This window comes from Chlorocebus sabaeus, chromosome 26 (assembly GCF_047675955.1).
Source record: "Chlorocebus sabaeus isolate Y175 chromosome 26, mChlSab1.0.hap1, whole genome shotgun sequence".
Taxonomy (NCBI): domain Eukaryota; kingdom Metazoa; phylum Chordata; class Mammalia; order Primates; family Cercopithecidae; genus Chlorocebus; species Chlorocebus sabaeus.
In genome coordinates, this window is record NC_132929.1 from 23,878,202 (window position 1) to 23,902,173 (window position 23,972).

The 23,972-nt window shown below is 37.3% G+C and overlaps 1 protein-coding gene and 1 long non-coding RNA gene across 4 annotated transcripts in view; one reads left to right on the top strand and one right to left on the bottom strand.

Annotated features, from left to right (window-relative positions):
• LOC140710461 (uncharacterized) overlaps positions 1 to 23,972 on the bottom strand; it is a 42,509-nt gene that overhangs the window by 12,038 nt on the left and 6,499 nt on the right. The window lies entirely within an intron of this gene.
• The window catches only part of SLC12A1 (solute carrier family 12 member 1), a 101,897-nt gene continuing 80,659 nt past the window's right edge, over positions 2,735 to 23,972 (top strand). For 2 of the 3 annotated variants that reach the window (XM_008016709.3, XM_038009960.2), the window contains exons 1-4: positions 2,735 to 2,787; positions 3,993 to 4,598; positions 17,798 to 17,929; positions 18,084 to 18,159. In XM_008016709.3, coding sequence (XP_008014900.3) covers positions 4,179 to 4,598; positions 17,798 to 17,929; positions 18,084 to 18,159 — 628 coding nt within the window. In that variant the 5' untranslated portion in view covers positions 2,735 to 2,787; positions 3,993 to 4,178. Of the gene's footprint in view, positions 2,788 to 3,690; positions 3,764 to 3,992; positions 4,599 to 17,797; positions 17,930 to 18,083; positions 18,160 to 23,972 lie in introns of those variants that run through there. The other variant, XM_073012148.1, reaches the window with a different exon arrangement.

Here is a 23,972-nt window from a genome sequence, read left to right on the forward strand (position 1 = left end):
TTGGCTTTATGGATGGTGTAATTTCATCCATATCCCCCAAAACCATCTCCCATTTGTTCCAGGATGCCCGAATCCCCTTAATAGAGAACAAAGACTTTCATTTCACAGTAAGAGATAAAAGGCTTAGAATGAAAATGTCTGGATGATGTAAGACCAAGACTAAAACAAATTCATACCACTCTGAAGTGAGGCAGTCAGCCAGCAAGAAAAAGGAAATTGACTGGTATCAGAGGTATTCACAGTCATTGGTAGAGGAAAAAGGTTGCAGAGTAAATAAGTGGCTCCCGAAAGGGTTGGAGGATGTCAGCTCATGGCTTCTGTCCTGGTCTGGTGAATAGGACCTGTTTTGGGTCCCAGCCCCATCCTAGCTGTCCCTTGTCTTGATATAAACAACCAGCTCCACCCAGCTGAATTTGAAATGGGACATTTCTGTGCCAAAACACTTCCTATATGAGGAATCAGAACCCTTTGTTGAACAGATAAATGCCTTGTACTGGTGGCCTTCTAGAGTGGAATGAGTTAGAGGTACATACTTGTAATTCTGTCTTTATTTCTGATATAGCCTCATGACATTAGCCTGACTGATTAGCATGACATTTACCTGACGAAGAGAATCTAAACGGTTTTACTTAGGTGTCTCTAGACACTTCTATAATCCTGAATCAGTTCACTAACTTACCTTCACACTTATTTTTATAGACAAAATATCTATCCCAATCTCTAATGATTCACCTCACGATCTTGAATGTGCTAAGAAAAAATCTCCAGCTAATTGTAAATAGTGCTAAAATAGTGAAAGCAAGCACTAAGTACAAATTGTTGCTGTTCTAATGAGATCACTTGAACACAGGAAGGGGATCATCACACACCGGGTCCTATTGTGGGGTGGGGAGGAGGGGAAGGGATAGCATTAGGAGATATACCTAATGTAAATGACGAGTTAATGGGTGCAGCACACCAACATGGGACACGTATACCTATGTAACAAACCTGCACATTGTGCACATGTACCCTAGAACTTAAAGTATATTTAAAAAAAAAAAAAAGACATTGGTTTAACGTTTATACACCAAATCTTACCTTTGTTTAGGATACTTTTCCTGACAATCTTGTTTTGAGTGGGCCTTTATTCATGTCCTTTTTGTTTCAGCAAATAATGGTGTTTAGATCTAAGTTCTATGCCTTGGAGATGTAAACTTTCACCTGTCCTCCCTTTGAAGGTGTAAATTTAGGGTTGCTTAACTAACAACAGTCTAGAGCAATGGAACAGGTAATCAAGAGATTAATAGTTTAAAGGGAGAAGAAAATTATTTTTAAATTGGCAAATAAAAAACTATACAAAGCTAAAAAAAAATCGTTGCTGTTCTAAACCCCATACACAAACTAGCTCATTCATTCCTCAAAATAACTCTACAACAAGGTAGGTACAATGATTAGCCACATCTGCATTTGCACATGAGAAAATTAAGGCACAGAAAGACTGAGTAACTTGACTGAGTTCACACAGACAGCAAGTGGCAGGGCCAGGACATAAGTTGGGCCTTCTGACTTGAGTCTTGTCCCTAGCCACTATATTACACCACAATGAGCTATTCAGACAACTGGAAATCACTTGAGTCGTTTCTTATAAGAAACCAAGAGGACTCATTCAATCATCCTGATTGAAAATCATTGACAGACCTGAGGGACGAATTGTTTGCTGTGTTAATAATTACCTACTTGCAAATCTGAAAAAGAAAAATCTTTTCTTCAACAAAACTCAAAAACTGAATTTGACAAAAAAATGGCTTTCCAGTTGGAGACAGGTCATTTAGCAGTGCCACTGGGATATTTACCCCCAATCTGATTCCTGCTTAAAACAGTTTTCCCGGCTGGACGCCATGGCTCACACCTGTAATCTCGACATTTTGGGAGGCTGAGCCAGGTAGATCACCTGAGGCCTGGAGTTCGAGACCAGCCTGGCCAACATGGTGAAACCCCATCTCTACCAAAATTACCAAAAAAATTAGCCAGGCGTGCTGGTGGGCACCTGTAATCCCAGCTACTCAGGTGGCTGAGGCAGGAGAATCGCTTGAACCTGGGAGGCAGAGGTTGCAGTGAGCCAAGATTGCATCAGTGCACCGCAACCTGGGCAACAGAACGAGATTCCGTCTCAAAAACAAAAACAAAACAAAACAAAAAAAACAAAAAAAAAAACAGTTTTCCTGTATTTCCCAAAATAGAAATATTTTCAATAAATCATTGATTCCACTCCCAATCTACTTATTTCCCATGCAAAAGACTCAAGGTAATATCTACCACAAGCAAGATAAAGTCATTTCAGATACTGCTTAAGTTACAGAGTATAGAAATTATCTCTGGAGAACTATATTTTGTTACACATGCTAAACAACAGGAGGTCACTAGGGCTTATCTGAAATAAGACAGTGGAACTCAATTAATCTATTCCCAAATGACTAATGCAATGCTCACATTTTTTGGACAATTGCTATTAAGCAATGCAATTGTCCTTATGAATTAAAGAAACTCTATGTTACTTCCTGTCTAAAAGGATTAATGGTTTACTACTAGTTACCAGTTGATGTGGTGCTTAAGGTTCCTCAGGGCTAATGACCTGGTAGGGCTTACAGTACTATTCCAGGCCAATCATGGCACAGTCATCTCCTTCAAGAAAGTTTCTAACCAATAAGCAGAAGCCTAACATTCTGGGCTGAAAGCTCAGTGCCCCATATATTCCTGGGTGACTCTGAAGCAGGTTACGTTTCCTCGGAAGAAGGCTCCTTGGTGGTAAGTTGAACATTTCTGGGCAGGGTAAAAATAATACTTAATATTGTGTTATAAAATAGATTCTGATGAGTAGGTGAGGGTGTCAAGCACTATGAAGAGAAGTGTTTTCTAAAAACTAAAAAGATAATAGCTTCATTTACAATTTCCCCGGGAAAGGATACTTGAGAAATGAAGTTGAGGGTTTTTTTAATGCAAATACACAGCTTTAATAATTGCATGAGAGAGACAAGTTTTTATTTATATTTATCTCATGTTTCTAGAACTTCCCTTGAAAAGCTGAATTTTAAGATATAAATAAGGAAATATAATTCTAAAGAAAGTGTTTTAAGACAGGCCAGTACTATGAAATTGTGAAAATTATTGTGAAGTCTATTCATCTCACAGTCAAATATAAACCTCTCAATTATTGAGGACATTTCATTAAAATAAGTCAGTAGAGCATGATTATTTTACCTAAATATAACAGAGGACTTTTTTAAGGTATATTACTTATTTCTTATAGATATATGACTTATTTCTATATTCATATTTTTAAGGTTTCATGTTAGTATTCGCAAAACAAACATTTGTATGAGCAAACGAAACATTTGGATCTTGTAAAAGATCCAAGAATTCACAGAGACATCATCTTGATGGGATGTATTTTTTAAATGCATATTCTAAAACATAATTTTTTAATTGTTGTATAGGTAGCAAAATTTGGAACCAATTTATTAGTTGAACATGTACAGATTTTTATAAACTAGCAAGAATATATGTTTTAGAAATTTTGTCTTTCGTTTTACATGTCATATAGTGTATATTCCTATCAATCAAAATACTTTGCAGTTTCAGTATTTGGTACTGTCAGTGAACGATGTTTTAGGCTAAGAACATTCTCATCAGGTCTTACTGTATTCAATAGGTAAAACTGCATCTGTCCTAAAGTCATAGTGAACTCCAGTGCACTGCATCCAAGCAAATACTACAAACACAGGTAACATTTTAATGACTGCATTGGCAATTCTGTTTGCTGGAACAGTTTTGCAGTTATTTATTATCGGATTTAATTACTCACATGACTAAGGTTCCTGGACAGATAAATTTTAGTGAAATGAGTTTGAAATTGTATGTCTTGTAAAATAAAACTGTTCCCTTATATCCCACCCTTACCTAAATATATTTGTATTACTTGAAACAAGTTTAATTTTCTTTTTCAATGACAGCTTTGAAGAACATCCTGAAGATTACATAGGAGACAATATATCAAGAATCTATTTATTGAATGGTCTAGAACAAAAGCCAGGAGCTCCCTAATGGAAACACATTAGTGTTTATTTTGATGAAGAAATCTATAGATTTTTTAACACAACCATAAAGTAGATAGCTCAGTAAAAAATCAATTTTGGAAGATGTCACTGAACAACTCTTCCAACATATTTCTGGATTCAGTGCCCAGTAATACCAATCGCTTTCAAGTTAATGTCATAAATGAGAACCATGAGAGCAGTGCAGCGGCAAATGACAACACTGACCCACCACATTATGAAGAAACCTCTTTTGGGGATGAGGCTCAGAAAAGACTCAGAATCAGCTTTAGGCCTGGGAATCAGGAGTGCTATGACAATTTCCTCCAAAGTGGAGAAACTGCTAAAACAGATGCCAGTTTTCATGCTTATGATTCTCACACAAACACATACTACTTACAAACTTTTGGCCACAACACCATGGATGCCGTTCCCAAGATAGAGTACTATCGCAACACCGGCAGCATCAGTGGACCCAAGGTCAACCGACCCAGCCTACTTGAGATTCATGAGCAACTCGCAAAGGTAAGCTTGAAGGACACAGGCAAGTGTCCTCCCTTATTCATAACTTCAGGTCATTTCCTTCTCTTTCATTACACTATGAATGAATGTGAAACAGTCAAATGGAGAGGTCTATTCCAAACACTATCCATCTTACTTACAAAACTGTCTCTAGTTCCCAGTAAACAGAAAATACACAAAAAACTGTTTCACAGATTTTTTTTCCTTGGATTTTTTTTTTTTTTTTTTTTCTTGAGACAAAGTCTTGCTCTGTTACCCAGCCTGAAGTGTGGTGGACACTGCAGCTTTGAACTCCTGGGCTCAAGCAATCCTCCCACCTCAACCTCCTGAGCAGCTGGGACTACAGGCATGCACCACCACACCTGACTGACTTTTTTATTTTTTATAGAGACACAGTCTTGCAGTGTTGCTCACGCTGGTCTCGAACTCCTAACTTCAAGGGATCCTCCCACCTCAGCCTCCCAAAGAGCTGAGATTACAGGCATGATCCACTGTGCCCAGCTCCACAAATGTTTTCTGACTTAGGATAGAGAACTAAAGAATTAACTCTAAACGTTAGGCAATATGTTGTACCTTGTTTATGATGATAGCCTACTCAATTTACATTTGGTTAAATATGTCAAACTGAATATCAAGCTGGTTTCACGTCAGTATTAATGTCTCTATGTCAATCGTATAAAAAGCAAAACATTTGTGCTTGCTGTAGTTAATACTGTGGGTGCCAGCCTTTAGTGCATAGGGGTAATTTTATATTCTTTAAAGAGAGGGCAGAGATTTATAAGATTCAGCATTTTATCCCTTCCTCTTTAAAACTTTGCCTGAGGCTCCTGAATGTGCTTATAAAAATAACTAAATTAAATTTAAGTACAGAAGCAGCAGAAGTGGCTAAACTTTTCATTATTTAAGAAATACAGCCAAGGTTCCCAAGTGTGTTAGAAGTATGACGCAGCACTTTTTCTAATCTTTTTTTTTTTTTTTTTTTTTGAGACAAAGTTTCTCTTTTGTTGCCCAGTCTGGAGTGCAATGGTACAATCTCGGCTCACCGCAACCTCCGCCTCCCAGGTTCAAGCGATTCTCCTGCCTCAGCCTCCCGAGTAGCTGGGATTACAGGCATGCACTACCACACCCAGCTAATTTTTTTGTATTTTTAGTAGAGACAGGGTTTCTCCATGTTGGTCAGGCTGGTCTCGAACTCCCGACCTCAGGTGATCAGCCCACCTCAGCCTCCCAAAGTGCTGAGATTACAGGCATGAGCCACCACACCCAGCCTCCAACCTTATAACTTAGTAGATTTCTTCTTCCATAACTTTCTCCAAAATATACTGATCAACTTTATCTTCCTGCTCTTCCAGACCAGTTTGGAATAAACATCATTCTTTATGAAATATAATTACCTGCTAAAAAGAATGATTAGATGTCACATATTCAAATGAGTTTACTCTTGCCCAGGTTTTGAGGAGAGAGAAGAAAATGATTGAAACAGTTCCTTTTGTGTGCATTCATCCATTCATTCCTTCAATATTTTTTTAAATGGTCATCCACTCCAGAAAGTCTAGGAATACTACTCTTAGGAAAGATGCTAATAAAGGGGAAAATCTTTCTTTAGTTTCTGCTCACCTTTCCTTCCTCAAGAAAATCCAACTCTAAAATGTATTTGCCTTGGCTGCTATGGTCCCTGACTCTGGGTCCTACCACCAGAGACTGAGTGACTTCCTGAGGAGGAGTTCATGTTTTTAATTTTGTTTCCTTATCCCCTTTCCCCACCAAACCTTGCTAGTCCTGTGTACTAAATAGGCAACAGTCTGCCAAATGGCTGGTTTCCTTATAGGCCTAAGATTTAGATTTTATCTGGCATATTTGATGCTTTAATCAAAAGAAGTTAGCAATGCAACAATTTCAGACAACATGGTAGCTCCATGAAGATTTTTGAGAAGGGAGGAAATCTGAACTCTTGAAATCCAGCTGAGATGTCACTGTCCTTTTCTGTGTCAGGAAAGGAAAGGAAAATGGCAGAGAGCAAAAGGAGAAGAAAAATGAAAAGAAGGTTGACAGAAGCAGCCACCAGGAGTTTCCAAGACATGGAAAAGGCAGAAAGAAATTTAGGGCATCGTAAAAAGATATTTCAATTGTTTCTGAAGAATTAAAATGAATCAAAGTTCTTTTTTAAAAAGACCTGAAATTCTATGCCACAATACTCTACCACATCACGCATGATAATTTTTAAAGCTGCCTCCTTTTTTAAAGTTAGTATCACAATTTAAATATTCTCATTCACCTACTTCCCCAATTTACAACAAAAGAAAATAGAATTCTAACTTCATTAAAAAAGAAATGGAATAAATTCACATTGTTCTTAGGACTGACATTCCAAACAGAGAAAAGTAGCTTATTTATAATTGCAAAAGCCATGGCTTATGTAAATCTTTCAATAAAGGGAGAAAAGCTTTAAAGGATCAGGAGTTTAGAAAGCCATCTAAAGACCGGGTGTGGTGGCTCATTCCTGTAATCCCAGCACTTTCAGAGGCTGTGGCTGGTGGACTACCTGAGGTCAAAAATTCAAGACCAGCCATAACCAACTGGTGAAATCTCTTCTCTACTTAAAAAAAAAAAAAAAAAAAAAAAATTAGCCAGGCATGGTGGCACATGCTTGTAATCCTGGCTACCTGGGAGGCTGAGGCAGGAGAATTGCTTGAACCTGGGAGGCAGAGGTTGTGGTGAGCTGAGATCATGCCACTGTACTCCAGCCTGGGCAATGAGAGTGAAACTCTGACTCAAAAAAAAAAAAAAAAAAAAAAAAAGAAAGAAAGAAAAAGAAAGCCATCTGAATGACCACACAGTAGGAATGTTATAGCTGCATTAGATAAACGTAATAGCTGTTTGGAATATTGCATCACTTTTGAAGAGATAAAATGAAACTAAAGACTGAACTTTGACTTAAAGCATTTTTTTTCTTAGACACAAAGGAATGGCAAATTAAAATATTAAAAATTAGGCCTAAGCTCTGAATAAGCATTTTGAACGCGTATAGTAATAAGCTACTCTTTGTATAGACTTGATGCCCAGTTATCTAGGAAACTTCATCTTGATTAAATCATGAAGAAGTATCCACATAGCCAAATTGGGAGTAGAATTCAGATTCAACCACACAATCTACAATGTGCACATTTCTGCAGCCAGACCCATTCTAGTGTTGCTGAAATTGTACAGCCTAGCCTGCCTCTCCATGTGTAGCAGCCTGGGCCTTCTTCAGTTTATCTCTTTATTGTTTGCTAGTGAATTTGACTCAGCTACTCCCTTACTTTTCCCCCCTCAAATATAAGAAGTGAAAACCTGCAATGTGCTGTAGCTATGCTGCCACCTCCTTGTGGCCCTTGACATTTTTATGGTAGTTCCTCAAATCACAACTAGAAATCATCAACAGAACAAACATTATATGATTATACTCAGACCCTTCACAGATTTTGTATGCAAAAAATATAAATAATAGTGTTTACTTAAATCATTTAAAAGTAGAAGGTAATTGACAAGGTATAAGCTAGACAATACTTTTTGTAATTGTGATTTATAATGCTTTTAACAGTTATAATAGCAATAGCACATTCATACTGAATGGCAGAACATGGTTAGTCAGAAAACCAATTGGATTTTGTGTAAATTTTGGTTATAATTTCCAAGTGAGAAAAATTATTAGAATATTGACAAAATTATTCTAATAGGTAAAATAAAAAACAGGTTTGAAAGACATTACTTTAAGGCTCTATCTTAAATGAAACTATAGGTGTGATAGATATTGACAGAATTTGTAATCCCAATGACTTGAGATCATAATTGAATAAATTATTTTTATTATCTGTGTTAGTAAAGAGCTAAATACCTATACTGGTGACCATGAATTATAAATTTCTGAAAACTCTACTTAAGAGCAGGAGAAACAACTATCCTTTACTTGCTCCGTACAAGCTCTTGTACGAGCTACATAACTTCTACTTGTCTTGCAAGATGCTTGTGAACATTGGTTTCTATGAGTATAAAGTCTACCCTTACAATGGGTAAGAATTCAATAAATGATCATTGATGATAGTGGTAATTTTTATACTAGCTTTTTATTTTAAAAGTAAAATAAATACTAATAAAATATTTATCAAGTACTAAAAAATATGTAATAAAATGTTTCTCATCTAACATCAATATTCAGTTATTCTCTCTAGGATAATCATTACTGACAGTTTCTTGTAAATCCTTCCAGAAATGTTCTAGGCTTATATAAACATACACATATATCTATAAATATCTGGATTCCTATCAATCTAACTTTTTTACATTTATTTTCAGACATGTACTAGAACGTATTTTCCACATTGTTCTGCACTCTGCAGTTTTTACCAAACATACCCTGGAGATCTTTCCATATTAAAGCATATGTAATAATTATTTGGCATCTGGCAAAGATTAATCTAGTGCCTTTACTTTGTAAAGAGATTTTTGCTTTCAGTATCCAGCCTAATTCCTGTGGCCAACTTTTCATACAATTCCTTACTACAGGACTAACCAAAATGGAACTCCTTTGCAACCTTACTAACCACCATTGTTGTTAGCATTTCAGAAAAATATAATTTAAAAAGATTCAAGGAAATACAGAGACTTTCTATCAAAGCCATGTGTCATTGAAATAAGCTATCTATGAAAAGTATAAAATACTATAAAATTAAGACAAGTGTTTTTCTTAAAGAAGCTAACTCTATAGAAACTAATCCAAAACAAAAACCAATGGAATGACTATATATTTGGATCATTATGCTGTTAACAACTACAAACAATTTGTAAATAAAAGCATTAGCTTTAAATGCAGTGTAGTAATAACCAACTTTTTATGGAGAACTTGTTATGTTTCAGACACTGTGCTCGCACTTAAAAAATTCTCACTCAATCCTTAACAACAATGCCTCAAGGGGGGGTACTATTATTATTGCTTTTTTTGTGGATGGTGAAAGTTTTATAAAATGCTACAGATCTTTTAGAAGAGAAAACAAAGACTTGCAAAAGTCAATGAACTTCCAAGGTCAAGAAACCAAGGTCACATGGCTGGTAAGTTGAACTCATGTCTGTAGGACTCCAGAGTCCTTGCCCTTCAGTTCTACTTTCCGTCCTCAGTCTGCTTTCCCATGGCACTTTTCATTAACTCGTTCAACAGCTGTAGAGAATGGTGGGACTCAGGCATGAAGAAGAAAATCACACTGTCATGATGGGCAGAGCAGGAGGTTCTTCCTTGTTTCAGTCCTTTTTTCTGAGACGGTGACAAAAAATCGTATTGCTTGTCCTACAGACTTACGTCTCAATCATTTTCATTGTCATCATCAGAAGCATTTGTTAAGCATGTATTTACAAGAGTTTCTGTGTAAAGTGAGTTCAAGTGACTTGACCTCTTTCCTCCAGAACTTTTTTTTCTTTTTTTTTTTTTTTTTTTTTTTGAGACGGGGTCTCGCTGTGTCACCCAGACTGGAGAGCAGCAGCACGATCTCGGCTCACTGCAAACTGCAAGCTCCACCTTCCGGATTCACGCCGTTCTCCTGCCTCAGCCGCCCAAGTAGCTGGGACTATGGGCACCGCCACCACGCCCGGCTATTTTTTTTTTTTTTTTTTTTTTTGTATTTTTAGTAGAGACAGGTTTCACCTTGTTAGCCAAGATGGTCTCGATCTCCTGACCTCGTGATCCGCCCACCTCGACTTCCCAAAGTGCTGGGACTACAGGCCTGAGCCACTGGGCCCGGCCTCCTCTAGAATTTTATAAGTCAAACGACATTGTTATGGATACGAACAAGGGAAATGTAGTCAAGTTAACAAATATTAAACCACATAAATCAATGCATTAAATGCTTATCTTCTATAAAAGGACAAAAATGTACAAATGTTTTCTCTAGAAAATAACCTGTTCTACAGTGTTTCAAAGTTCAAATTTGCAACTTTGGCATTCAAATTGGGGATATCTGAAATTAGAAATAATTGCTAAGCTAACAAACAGCCAAATAAAATAGACATTAAAATTGAAGCAATAAACGCCTTCATGACCAGTGACCAGAAGCCACCCCTAAAATATTTGTTGGAGTGAAACTCTGCAACTAAGAGTTCATTCTGATACTTTAGTTAGAGTTTCTTAGTACTCAAGGCCAGTTCCCTGGGGAGCTCACACTGTTAAAACAATCTGTGGGAAAAAACAAAAACCAAAAAGAATTTTTTATTATAAATAGTTTAGTAATAGATGGCAAGAAGAGTAGTAGTTCCCTTAAACTTATACTTGGAAAATATTAAGAACCTTTCCATTTTCTTTTTCATAGCCAGTTCATTGCACATAGCTAACTTTTGTCCTAAATTATCAAAAACACAAGTCAATTTGTGTGTGAGATATGTGGTTTCAGCTATAGTAAATGCATTATGATTACAAATTGTGACCATTGGTAGTGATTTATAGGCATAATGTAATAACTTTCAAAACAAGAAAAAAAAGACGTTCATTTTCGTAATTTAAAATATTGCCTTTTATCCCAAAGGGATAGAAATGCATAAACATAATATTGATCAATAAAGTACGGAAATATGATTAGAATCACATGTTTTTCATTATGAAATGAAGCTTAGGGATCATCTGGTTCTTACTGGGATTAGCATTTAGATAATTGAGTGGCAGGAGTGGGAGGGGCTTAGGTTAGGTGGAATAAGTTTCGCCATATGTTGATCATTGTTGAAACTCAATAATGAGTATCTGAGATTTATTTTGTTATTCTCATTACTTTTACATATGTTTGAATATGACAATAATAAAAGAAAGTTTAAAACAACAGGAGGATCATCTAGGTGTAAATATTTATGGAACTGTCTCTCGGTGGTGGTCTAAGAATTCTGTCAACCTGAGATTAAAGGCTCTAAATTCGAAAGAAAGTATAAGTAGCAAATATTATCTAGTTGGAACTTAAAGAATAAATATATTTATTTTTCCTGCCCCATAAAGATTTAAGTAACAAATAGTATCTAGCTGGAACTTAAAGAACAAATATATTTATTTTCCTCTGCTTTGATAATAGCTGTAAAAGTATCTGATATGTTTCTGGGGTCTGAAAATCACATTACATATTAAATAAAATAATTTAATCTTTCATTATCAAGAACTCATTGCCCTTTAAACTGCATGTGATTGAAGATTCATTAGTTTGTCAAAACTGCAGTGGAGATAATCTTTTATCAAGTGGTCTTTCTTTCTTTTCATTTTTTAAACATACTTTATTTTACTTTTCCTGAATCTTTAACACACAGGTAAAACTCTTAGTAAATAAATAATCATTCCCTAAAGCTACATAATTTAGAATACATTTATAAAAGGTTATGGGTCATCATTTATGGTAAAGGGAGTGTGAACAAACAAATTAATTCAATGTATGAAGGGAAAAACTGGTTTCAGGCAGCAATCATAAAACTTTTAGTCTTTGAGACTTTGGCCTCAAGAACATGAACCAGCCAGGAGAATGCAGGCCACTTGCTACACAGCTCATAGCCATCAAGTCCCCACAAACCCTCCACCCAAAGTCATGTTCAGTACTTCGATGATAAGATGAGTTTACAACTGCTGTTCTGATTTACTAAGGAGGCATTTATTAAAGAGTAAAACCAAAGTTTGCTTTGCCATGTCAGAACAGTAAGATGGCAAACAGAGAAAAACAATTTTGCCTTAGAGTAAATTACTTCAAGATAAGATTTTCACAAAAGCTATTGGCAGTATTCAAGCACTGTTAAACACCTTGAAGGAGGACGCACCCTGAATTAATTGCACAACCAAAACTAGATTCCAAGTGTCCTAGTTTATGGTGCCAGATTTTTTTGGCTCCTACATGAGAGTAAGCAATGGAAATGGCTTCTGTGCTTGTAAATTTACTATCAGACCTTAATAGTCAACAAAAGAAGTATACATTTGAGGGTTTTTTCCCCTCTGTGGTATAAATATATTTAAAACTTTGAAACTCTAGCAGGTTGAACATATTATTCATACCTAAGGGAGAGTTGAACACCCTGCATTGACTACACTTTTGAATAATTTAGAAAATGATTGCTTTACTAACTTGCACATATAGTGGTTTCTCTGCCATCCTCTCATAGAATATTCTTCTTGCGTCATATTGTGAAGTCCTAGTGATAAATTGAAGAACCATTAAACTGTGACCAGAGAGGGCATCCATCAGGAAGGAATGTTCATTTTAGAGGAAATTTTAAATACCCTATTCATCCTTTAGCCTACTTTGTAAGATTTGTTTACAGTCTTAGATATTCTCATCAATTCATATCTAAGGGTCACAATCACCATTGGAGTTTATCAGGTAGCAGAGCAATTTCCCAGACCAAATCTTCAAGCTTAATCAGAAAACATGGGTTTTATTCCCAAGACCAACTTTAAAAAAGGCAAGCGACTAAGGCTGTGTCTCTTGGGATCCCCAATTAATCTACACAATGAAAACTGCCCTCTCCCAAAGTGAGTAACTGCTGATGGTCTGGCTATGGGATCTTGATTAACTATAATATTGACAGTTTTTTAAAAAGTTTTTCTCAAATCGAGCCAAATAAATGGATCTCCTAACCAAATAATCCCTTCAACATTCATGGACATTTTAACACATTCCTCAATTCCCTGCTCTCACTGATTATACATTTCAGTAATGAAAGAATGAAAGTTACATTTGACCTATTCAGCTGCCATATGTGTATAGAATTCTTTCAGAGAAAAACAGAATTTTTAATGGACTGGAAAAACAGCCTCAAATGTTTCATGCATCTGAAATTGACTGCATTGTATAGACCTGTGCTGTCCAATAGGGTAGCCACTAACCACATGGGGCTATTGAGCACTTGGAACGTGGCTAATCCAAATTGAGATGTACTGCCAGTGGAAAATACACACTGAATATCAAAGACTTAGTATTACAAACAGAATGTAAAATATTTCCTAATATTTTTATACTGATTATATATTGAAATAATATTTTATAGATATTCCATTAAGTAAAGTACATTACTAAAACACTCCTGTGATTCAGTTCCCAGAAAGTTGGGGTGCAACTATTGCTAACAAATACTTATATTGCAAATATTAGAAATATGATATTCTCCAAAGATTAAATATAACATTAAAATGTAAGGGTCCATATCTAAACCCAATTTATTGCACCAATTTCTTTTCACTTTTTAAAAAGTAGAAAATTTTGAATTACATACTTGGTTTGCATTTGTAGCTGGTATAGATAACCAGTTTTCTGCCCCACTCGGTTAGCCTCAATTTTTTGGACTGTCTTTATTCTTACACTGGTGTGAATATATTATGTTAGCTTTCAATTATTTGTGCAAATAAGGACTGAGGATATCTAAGATTAACATATTCCTCAGGTAATTAAAAACTAAATTTTAATTATTAACTTCAATCTCTTCTGTTATTCCATTTTTTCCCAATACTGTCAGAAAATAATAAAACAATCTGCCTTAGGATTCATTCTCTTCTTCTTCCCTTTTAAATGTGACCTACCCAGAAGAAGCAATAAGAAATGAGCTATCCCATAGAGATGGAAGATAAAAGAAGTAGGAGGCAAGAATGGATAAGAAACTAGGATATCTGCTCTTAAGTGGTAGAGATCACGAACTTTCAAGTCCACCTCATGAATTCAACATTGTTTTGTTATTGTTGTTTTTGTTTGTTTGTTTGAGATAGGGTCTCACTCTGTCACCCAGGCTGGAAGGCAGTGGCACATTTGTGGTTCACTGCAGCCTTGACCTTGACCTCTCCAGCTCAAGGGATCCTCCCACCTCAGCCTCCCAAGTAGCTGGGACTAGAGGCGCATGCCACCACACGCAGCTAATTTTTTCTATTTTCTGTAGAGACAGGGTTTCACCATGTTGCCTAGGCTGGTATCAAACTTCTGGGCTCAAGCAATCCTCCTGCCTCAGCCTTCCAAAGTGCTGGGATTACAGGCCTGAGCCACTGTGCCTGGCTGATTCAGCACTGTTTATTGATGGCCTGCTATATGCTAAGCCTTTGGTTGGTACTGAGAAAAAGTAGCCCACAACTTAGAATCATCCTATAATAATGGTAATTAAGTGCTGAATCTTTCTCTGATTTACTTGTCACACAATGACTCTTAAGACACTGTATTATGTTGGTTATCCAAGTGTCACAATAGTATCATGAACAAGGTCTCACGGAAGAAGAAAGTTTGAGAAGAAATCCTTACAAAGACAAAGAAAATGTACTCACCTTGGGAAGGAAAAATAAATAAACAAAAAGACAAGGAGAACAGGCTGGAAGAAGAAGACAGGAAGTCAAAGTCACTTGGAGTATATAGCCCAAATGAGGGCAGTTTACCATGGGTAAGCTATATTTTAGCCCAAAGAAGCAAGAGCCTTTGAATATGGCAAGGGCAAGAGCTTCAATCATCCTAAAATGAATCTTTGATAATAAATACGGATGTTTATTTCACACCAGTCCCATTTTAGAGGAAGAAAAAATGGCTTTATCTAAGACTTCTTAACTAGCGATATCAGAACATATCATCCTAGGCTTAAACCAGTTTAGACCACTTAAACAAGATACAGTCATTCTATAATCGTGGTAATTGAGGGCTCAATCTAAGAGACTTCCCTAGTGGTTTCAAAATATTTCCTAGAAAAGAAAACCTTTTTCAGAGCTCAAAGAAGTATAGTCTACACAAAGGGTTAGGTAAAAGCCAGACAAGCTAAATTAAGTAGGTGTATCTGAAATTATTCAAACCCATATCTTAAATAGAAATTAGAGATAGAGAACTATTCTCAATTTTACAGAAAAGGAGCTGTTTCCTCCCCTCTTGAACTCAGATACTATCCTTACGAGAATGGAAGTATTTTTCAAAGTCAGGTCACAGGAAAAAACCTTTTAAAAGTTTAAACCCTTATTTATACTACCTACTTCTTATTTCTACTCAACTGGTAATCAGTTATGAAACTTCTTATCTTCTATAAGATACTAGCACATTCAACAATTCTCAGGCAAAGGCATAAGTGAATCTCAAAGAAACTTCTACAGGTAACATTTTTGTCGTCATCCAGTGCATTTAAACTTTTGTGGAATACTTTAAACTTTTTTGTTTTGTTTTCTTAGAAAACATGTTGGCCAGGTGTGGTGGCTCATGTCTGTAATCTCAGCACTTTGGGAGGCTGAGGCGGGTGGGTCATGAGGTCAAGAGATCAAGACCATCCTGGCCAACATGGTGAAGCCCCGTCTCTACTAAAAATACAAAAATTACCTGGGTGTGGTGGTGCGCACCTGTAGTCCCAGCTACTCTGGAGGTTGAGGCAGGAGAATCACTTGAATCTGGGACGTGGAGGTTGCAGTGAGCCAAATTCATGCCATTGCACTCCAGCCTGGGCAACAGAGCAAGACTCTGTCAAAAAGAAAGAAAGAAAGAAAGAAGAAGGAAGGAAGGAAGGAAGGAAGGAAGGAAAGAAGGAAGGAAGGAAGGAAGGAAGGAAGGAAGGAAGGAAGGAAGGAAGGAAGGAAGGAAGGAAGGAAGGAAGGAAGGAAGGAAGGAAGGAGGGAAGGAAGGAGGGAAGGAAGGGGAGAGAAAGAGAAAGAAAAAAGAAAAGAGGAGAAAAGAAAAAAGAAGAAAGGAAAGAAAGAAACAGGTCTATGTGTCTTTCACTGAATTTTCTTAAAGATCCTCTGAGGTGTGTAGAGAAGTTTTATTATCATGATTTAAAATGAATAAAATGGGATAGCCATGGTGGCTCAAACCTCTAATCCTAGCACTTTGGGAGGCTGAAGCTGGTGGATTGCCTGAGTTCAGGAGTTTGAGACCAGCCATGGGCAACATGGCAAAACCCTGTCTCTACTAAAAATACAAAAGATTAGCTGGGCGTGGTGGTGCATGCCTGTAATCCCAGCTACTCAGGAGGCTGAGAGACAAGAATCGCCTTAACCCGGGAGGCACAGGTTGCAGTGAGCCAAGATTGTGCCACTGCACTCCAGCCTGGGCGACAGAGCAAGACTCTGTCTCAAAAAAACAAAAGATAGGCCGGGCGCGGTAGCTCAGGCCTGTAATCCCAGCACGTTGGGAGGCCTAGATGGGCGGATCACGAGGTCAGGAGATCGAGACCAGCCTGGCTAACAAGGTGAAACCCCGTCTCTACTAAAAAATACAAAAAACTAGCCAGGTGAGGTGGCGGGTGCCTGTAGTCCCAGCTACTCGGGAGGCAGAGGCACGAGAATGGCCTAAACCTGGGAGGCGGAGCTTGCAGTGAGCTGAGATCTGGCCACTGCACTCCAGCCCGGGCAACAGAGCGAGACTCTGTCTCAAAAAAAAAAATTAGGTAGATAGATAGATAGATAGATAGATAGATAGATAGATAATAGATGATAGATAATAGATAGATAGATAATAGATAGATAATAGAGAGAGAGAAAGAGATAGATAGATAGATAGATAGACAGATAATAGATAGATGATAGATAATAGATAGATAGATAATAGATAGATAATAGAGAGAGAGAGATAGATAGATAGATAGATAGATAGACAGACAGATAATAGATAGATGATAGATAATAGATAGACAATAGATAGATAATAGAGAGAGAGAGAGAGAGAGAAAGAGATAGATAGATAGATAGATAGATAGATAGATAGATAGATAGATAGATAGATAGATGAATAAAATGAAGTACAGAGAGTTTTACTGACAGAAGTGCAGATCCTCTGCTTAGCTCAGGAAGGTTCTCTCTTTGGTCATAACATGACTTCCAAAGACCCTCATTTACTCTGGCTCTCCCTTCCTTGTAGCCCTTCTCTCTTTTGTTCTTCTTATGTACTAAACTTATTCAAATCTGACTTTTCACCAGAGGGAATATTCTCACTAGTGGAAGAACAGTTCAGGTTTCCTCCACCACCCCTGCAGCCCTAAAAAACACTTTAAGATGACTCACAAAACAAACCTTTCAGCTTCCAGGGCAAAAAAAATAAGTTTCATTAAAATGCTTAGAATATATTTAGTTTGTTTGGGTTTATTTTTCTTTCTTTCTTTTTTTTTTTTTTTTTTTTGGTATTTTAAGTTTTATTTCAATTGTTTTGATTTGCCTTGAAAAGTTTTATGGAACCCTTTGTTCGTTGACCAACTACTGTGTTTTTGCTGTCTATAAAATGCAGAATGTGGCAGTCACCCCAAGTTCAGCTGACAGAGTTGCTAACGGTGATGGGATACCTGGAGATGAACAAGCTGAAAATAAGGAAGATGATCAAGCTGGTGTCGTGAAGTTTGGATGGGTGAAAGGTGTGCTGGTGAGAAAGCTCCTCTGTTTACAAATTAAAACTATCCATTCAATGTTCTAGTGGATTAAGAGTGAACAAGGCCTGGGCACAGCGTTATGAAGAGCTCCGGGTTTTGTCCCACTATCATTGTCCTGTCTCCTTTCAATACCGCTTCTATCCACAGGTAAGATGCATGCTGAACATCTGGGGAGTCATGCTCTTCATTCGCCTCTCCTGGATTGTTGGAGAAGCTGGAATTGGTAAGCATTTTTCCCCTCCTAAATAATTTCGATATAAATTATAAATTCAATGAGCAACCTTTTTTCACCATTAGTACTGAATGTGAGATGAAGGTCACAGAAATAATTTACAGTTGAGCTCCTTTTACTTTGCTTCTTTGACGATGTTTGTCAGAAAGCAAAGGTGAAGAGTTAACTCCTGTGAGACTGGAATTTTCCAGCTTGTCAAACAGGCGAATGCTCAAGGAGATAGCTCTATCTTTTGATAGAGTTTTAGGTATACAGACATATAATAGCACGTTAATTTTGGATAATAACATTTGTATTTGGGGACATATTGACATTTGCCTCTCATTTGTTACAGAGTATCCTTCTTGGGATGATTGGTAAAAGTTCACTGAACAAAAATATCTTGTGGGAAAACTGGTGAAAGAAAATGTGACCTGACTAATAAAAATGCTGAATTGTTGAACTTTTTCCAAAGAAAATAATTGTGTTACTTTCAGGTACTAGCAGTCAGAAAACAAAGGCTAATCGAGTATTGCCAGATATGAGCTTAAAGTGAAAAATGAAATGACTAAGATAATATGTATATTACTGTTATTTTTTCTAAATGAAAAATGGATAATAATGACATTATTTTGAGTGATTGTTTAATGTTTTAAATATTACACTCCATTTTAAATATTATTTCTTCTAGCAAATCTTTTTTTGTTGAAACTATATTAGTAAAGTTTTTATGAAAAATACAATTGAATTTTATTAAAGTTCCCCATTTAATGAGATAAAAATTAATGATGTTCTATTCCATATATGGGAAATACATTATGAATTCACTTTCTGGAGAAGACTTAGTCTCAAGAATACGGAAGTTCTATTATGCCTTCAGATAGCACTCCAGAAGGTATCTCAATTCACATTTTGGAAGGTAGTTGGTCATTATTTATTGACTTTGCTCTTCAAAACACATTCAGCATCACCGGAAGACTAACTCAGAAAAGAAAGGGCTAAGCTGTAAATTGAAAAACTGGAGCCAGTTCCCATAGTTTTTCCATGTTTCATGTTTGGCAACTGCTGGGTTCCTGACAGAGGGCTGCTTGCTGGTTTTATGATGCATAGCAAATGAATGCTCACAGCCGCAGGGTCCAAAATAAGTATATGCCGTTCCATGGAAAATCTGCATCTTAATATTGCCAAGGTTTTGCTCCAGGGTTTCATGCAAAATTAGGTTTTTAAGGGTAGTTTAGTAACTTATTGAGATCATCAAGAAACATTACTTTGTTTGGAGGTGTGAGAGTAGCCAAGGGCAAGAGTAATTCTTTTTAATGCAACTTATTTAACATCCATATGTTTGGGCAATAATCTGAACTTTAATCAGATCTTACATTACTCTTCACAGTCAACGCAGTTTTGAGTTTATTGCAAAACCGTAGAGAATGAAGAATCCTATCTTCTGCTAAACAGTTTATTATACTATCAGACATTAATTTTATTTTAATATAGATCTTTATATTGAAGTAGTGAAATTATATATTAGAAGAGACTAAAATTCTACCTAGTAAGTGTTCAATGGGTTTTCCTTTGAATGGAGGTTTGTGTTTTTCTTTTCTTTTTTTTAATTCTCGGAAGATAGACTTTAGTGAGTACTAGAAACTTATTGTCAACCTTACTCAGTTTTACTGGCCTTTACTATGAACCTAAAACTAAATGAGTTAAGTCACCATCTGGGTCCCATTTGAGTTTTCCTTATCGGGAAAGAAAAGAAACAAATACGTCTATTTGTTCTTGCTTTGGGGGTAGATTGAGGAAGAAAACTAAATACGTTTTCAAGCCCAGACCCTGGGAATAGAGCCAGAAGGAATCTGGAGCCAGGAGTAACAGTAGCTACAGCCCTTGGGTAACCATTCTGGGCTATGAGTTTTGGCTGTCTTTTTCCCAAAAGCAAAGGGTGGAATGAGCTGATAATGCTGTCTAGTTGTTCTTCTCTATCTTGGAGACTTTGCTGGGGCAAGATGGTTTCCAATAAATTTAACCATCAAGCAAGGATGTTGGGTGTGAAAAGCCGCTATGACCTGAAGCAAGTCACTTATATTCAGTGTTTCCCTTTCTTTTCTAAATATTAAGGAGCAGGTTAATTCCTACCCAATGAACTCTTTGAAGATAAAGCTAAAGTACCTTTCTGAACAGGCAGACACAAGTTAAATAGGCTGAGGGTAGCTTAGTTGTCTTACTGAGGGATGCATAAGAATTACCTGGGAAGTTAGGTTAGGAAACTGCAGAATCCTGGGATTTACTTTTAAAGATCCAAACTCAGTAGGTCTGAGCATTTTTAATAAGCACCCCAGGCATTTCCTGAAGCAGGTGGTTCAAGAACCACAATTTCAGAAAACAAGGAACTGAATGTGCTCCCAGCTGCCTTCTACCCTGGGATTTTATTTTTGATTATGAGAGAGAAGCAAATCCCTTGCTGTTCAAAAGTATTAAAACTTTGTTCCAAGATTTCAAATGGTTTCAGAAATATATACAGTGCAAAAGGATGAATTAAGAATTGTTGAAAAAAATTAGAGTCAAAAGGAAAATAACGGTGAGGAAATAATAAGGTTGGAGTAGGTTTAATGTTACGAGATGCAAATTATATGGTCCTGTAGAGTTTCTGGGGTATGCTAAACATTTTCTATCAAGCCTCTTCAAAACAAAGTCAGGAGCAAAACAAATGCAAAACAAATCACCTTTAGTGGCACAAGGACCTGAAGCCACATAGTGATATAGAGGTGCTGCTCACCACAGTATCCCTGCAACAGATATGAAGAATTTAGTCCAACTATTTTTTACAACCCCTAGCTTTTAAGAGTCTACAGGGTCCAAAGCAATGTGGTCCAAGTTTGCAGCCTCTGCTTAGTTAGCCTCTTCCCACTGCACTTTAACCTGCAAAAAAGCCTAGAGGCTCCTGTTAGAGACAGGGTATGGCCAAGAGCTTCAAAAGAACCACCCTTTAATACCTTGACTCATTCCCACTGCTGCCCTTAACCTCCTTCCACTTTCCCTTCTCTTCGGGCATCGCCAGAGAGATAACAGCCTCTCTTGGCTAACTACCCTTCTAACCATCCTTGGGACAAGACAGACTGCCAACAACAACTATGGAGCATTCACTTTACGTAGCGGAACTTACCAAAAAGCCCAGACCAGAGCATTCTGGATGGAGCCAGAGTGAGTTCAGTGGCTGTGACTCCACAGCCCTCTCCCTGAATTCTGGGTCAGCCTCCATTAGAGAGGGTATTGTAGGGAAGGAAAAATGGTTATCTTCTACCCATCTTAGGTTAATTGGCTGGAGGCCTATAAAATAGACTGACAAAAGTCAGATCAATAAGAGGAAAACAGAATTTGTTAACATGTACATGGTACACACACTTGGGACCACTCAGTGATGAGTGACTTAAAGGGGTGGTTAGAACATGGGCTTACATATCATCTTAACAAAAGAACAATTAAATTGTAGAGAGGTGACAAGACAAAGGAAAAGGACTTTTCGTTCATAGGGTGGTGAATGCTGGCAAGATAAATATATAAGGAAAGGAATGGAAGATAAGAGCTAGTCAGCAAAGCTTCTGGTGTAGATGCCTGTGGTGCCTTTGTCAGGCTGATAAGCATCCAAAATTGTCTCTGGTGATCAGAGACACCTGGTAGAGAGGGGAGGGAGGACAAATTTACGTCCTGTTTTTAGGTAAATAGGAAGGGGATCGAGAGCTTTTCTTGTATCTACTTTTTTTCAGTTGTCCAAATAATCCTTATGCCAAAGTGGTATATTGTGATACCCTTCTGTAGCCTCCTGGCTATGTGTTTCTTGAAGCTGAAAGCAGTCACGCCTTCATTGAATTCTGGCCTTTACCACTTTCTCCCTTTCCTTATAATTGTCAACCCTCTGAACCATAAAATCCTTGGGGCACTTTTTCAAATTTCATTTTATTTGTGCCTTGTATTTCTTGCATTACCTGCCACATAGCTGGATATAGAGTAGGCTTTTAAAAAGCAGTAAGTATTATGACTATTGCGGATATGATCAAAAAGCAGTATCATTGAGTGTGTACTGTGTTCCATGTGCTATGCTAGTCACTTTACACATGCATTCTTTCTAATTTCATTGCTATTTCTTAGCTCAGTTATTTATTTATTTAAAGTGACTTATAATAACAGGTAACTTTCCAGAATTCACACCGTCAATAAGTTAATGAAATTTAGTTTCATTCTTTCCACTTTACCCATCTGCCAGGTGAATAATTTGCTATACTGTTTGTAGTTCCCTACCCCTATGTGACCAAATGTATGTAAAAAGATAGCAGCCTGGAAGGGTGAACATTTAATCTCAGTTATCTTGACAGCCTGGAATTGTAGGCCAATTATCATGTTATAGGTGTCTAGAACTTCTCCAAAGATGGAATTCTGTCAGGTGTAATAGTGCAAGCCTGTAGTCCCAGCTACTTGGGAGGCTGAGGTAGGAGGATGACTTGAGGCCAGGAGTTTGAGACCAGCCTGGAAAAAATAGCAAGACTGTCTCTAAAAATAAGAAGAAGAAGAAGAAGATGGGGTGCACATTAAATTTTGACCAGCCCTAGTGGTTTTGTTTTGTACAACTTAGTTCTGCACATTTTAGCTCTTGAGTTTCTTGGAACCAGAGCTACTACAAGCAGAAAACTTCAAAGCTAAGCATTTACTCCATGGTGATTTTCTGGCTAACTTGTTAAACTGAAATGTGGTCCTTTGATGTTTACCCCAGACTTGTTGGTTCTTATGTAAATAATCCAATGAATTCTTCCACTATTTAATCCCTTTATTTTTCCTCTTTCAACTGAGGTCTTGGTGTGATTATCATCGGCTTAGCCGTGACAGTGACTGGTATCACTGGTTTATCCACCTCTGCTATTGCCACAAATGGATGTGTCAGAGGAGGTAATTAAACTTGTGACCCGCACCCTCATTTGTAAGGTAAAGGCAACACAGGCACTAATAGTTCATCACTGACCTTTCTGGAGTGTTTTCAAAGGTAATGCAAGTTGGTTTCTTTTCCCCCATCAGGCAAAGAGATGCAAGAAAAATGGGGAAGGATTTAACCTTTGTCAAACCCCCAACTTTCTCATTCCAGTTCCTTCAAACAAGAAAGAAGGTCAAATGTCATGTTTTCTCTTTTCACAGCCAGGATAGTTTCTCCCCCAGGACACCAGCATAAGTCAACTTTTCCTTTCCAAGGCTGCACTTTAGATTGTGTTTACTTTTGGGAACCATCCTTCATCATAATGAGCAGTTCTCTGACTTGGTCTTTATGCCAGGCAAACCAGTTTCTCCTTAGCACAAAGAAACCCCGTTGGAGCCTGAGGCATGGACCTGAAAACTTAAATTAAAGGCAGTGTGGTTTGCAGCAATAGGGAATCCAAGGAAGAAAAGTAAAATGCAATATCTTCTATCTTTCATTGCTAACAGGTCTTGGAGTTCTCATAATTCTTCTTTCCACCATGGTAACTTCTATTACTGGGTTGTCAACTTCTGCGATAGCAACTAACGGGTTTGTTCGTGGAGGTAAAATCTCTAAGATATCTAATGCCCTCATCACTTGCTACGGGTAGGCAAACAATTTTTTATACTTCTTTTTGATGGGAACAAGGAAGTAGCCCAATGTTCTTGAAGCCTGGCTATCTGGAGGAGCTGGATGCCAAAGAAAACCTAAGGTACGATGAGAATAGTCCAGGTCTACTCTGGTCTCTTTTCTAATGGATCTCTCTGACACGTTGTAGGTTGTGCTTTTCAGATGTGCACCTTCCTTAGGTAAACTTTTTCTTTTTCAG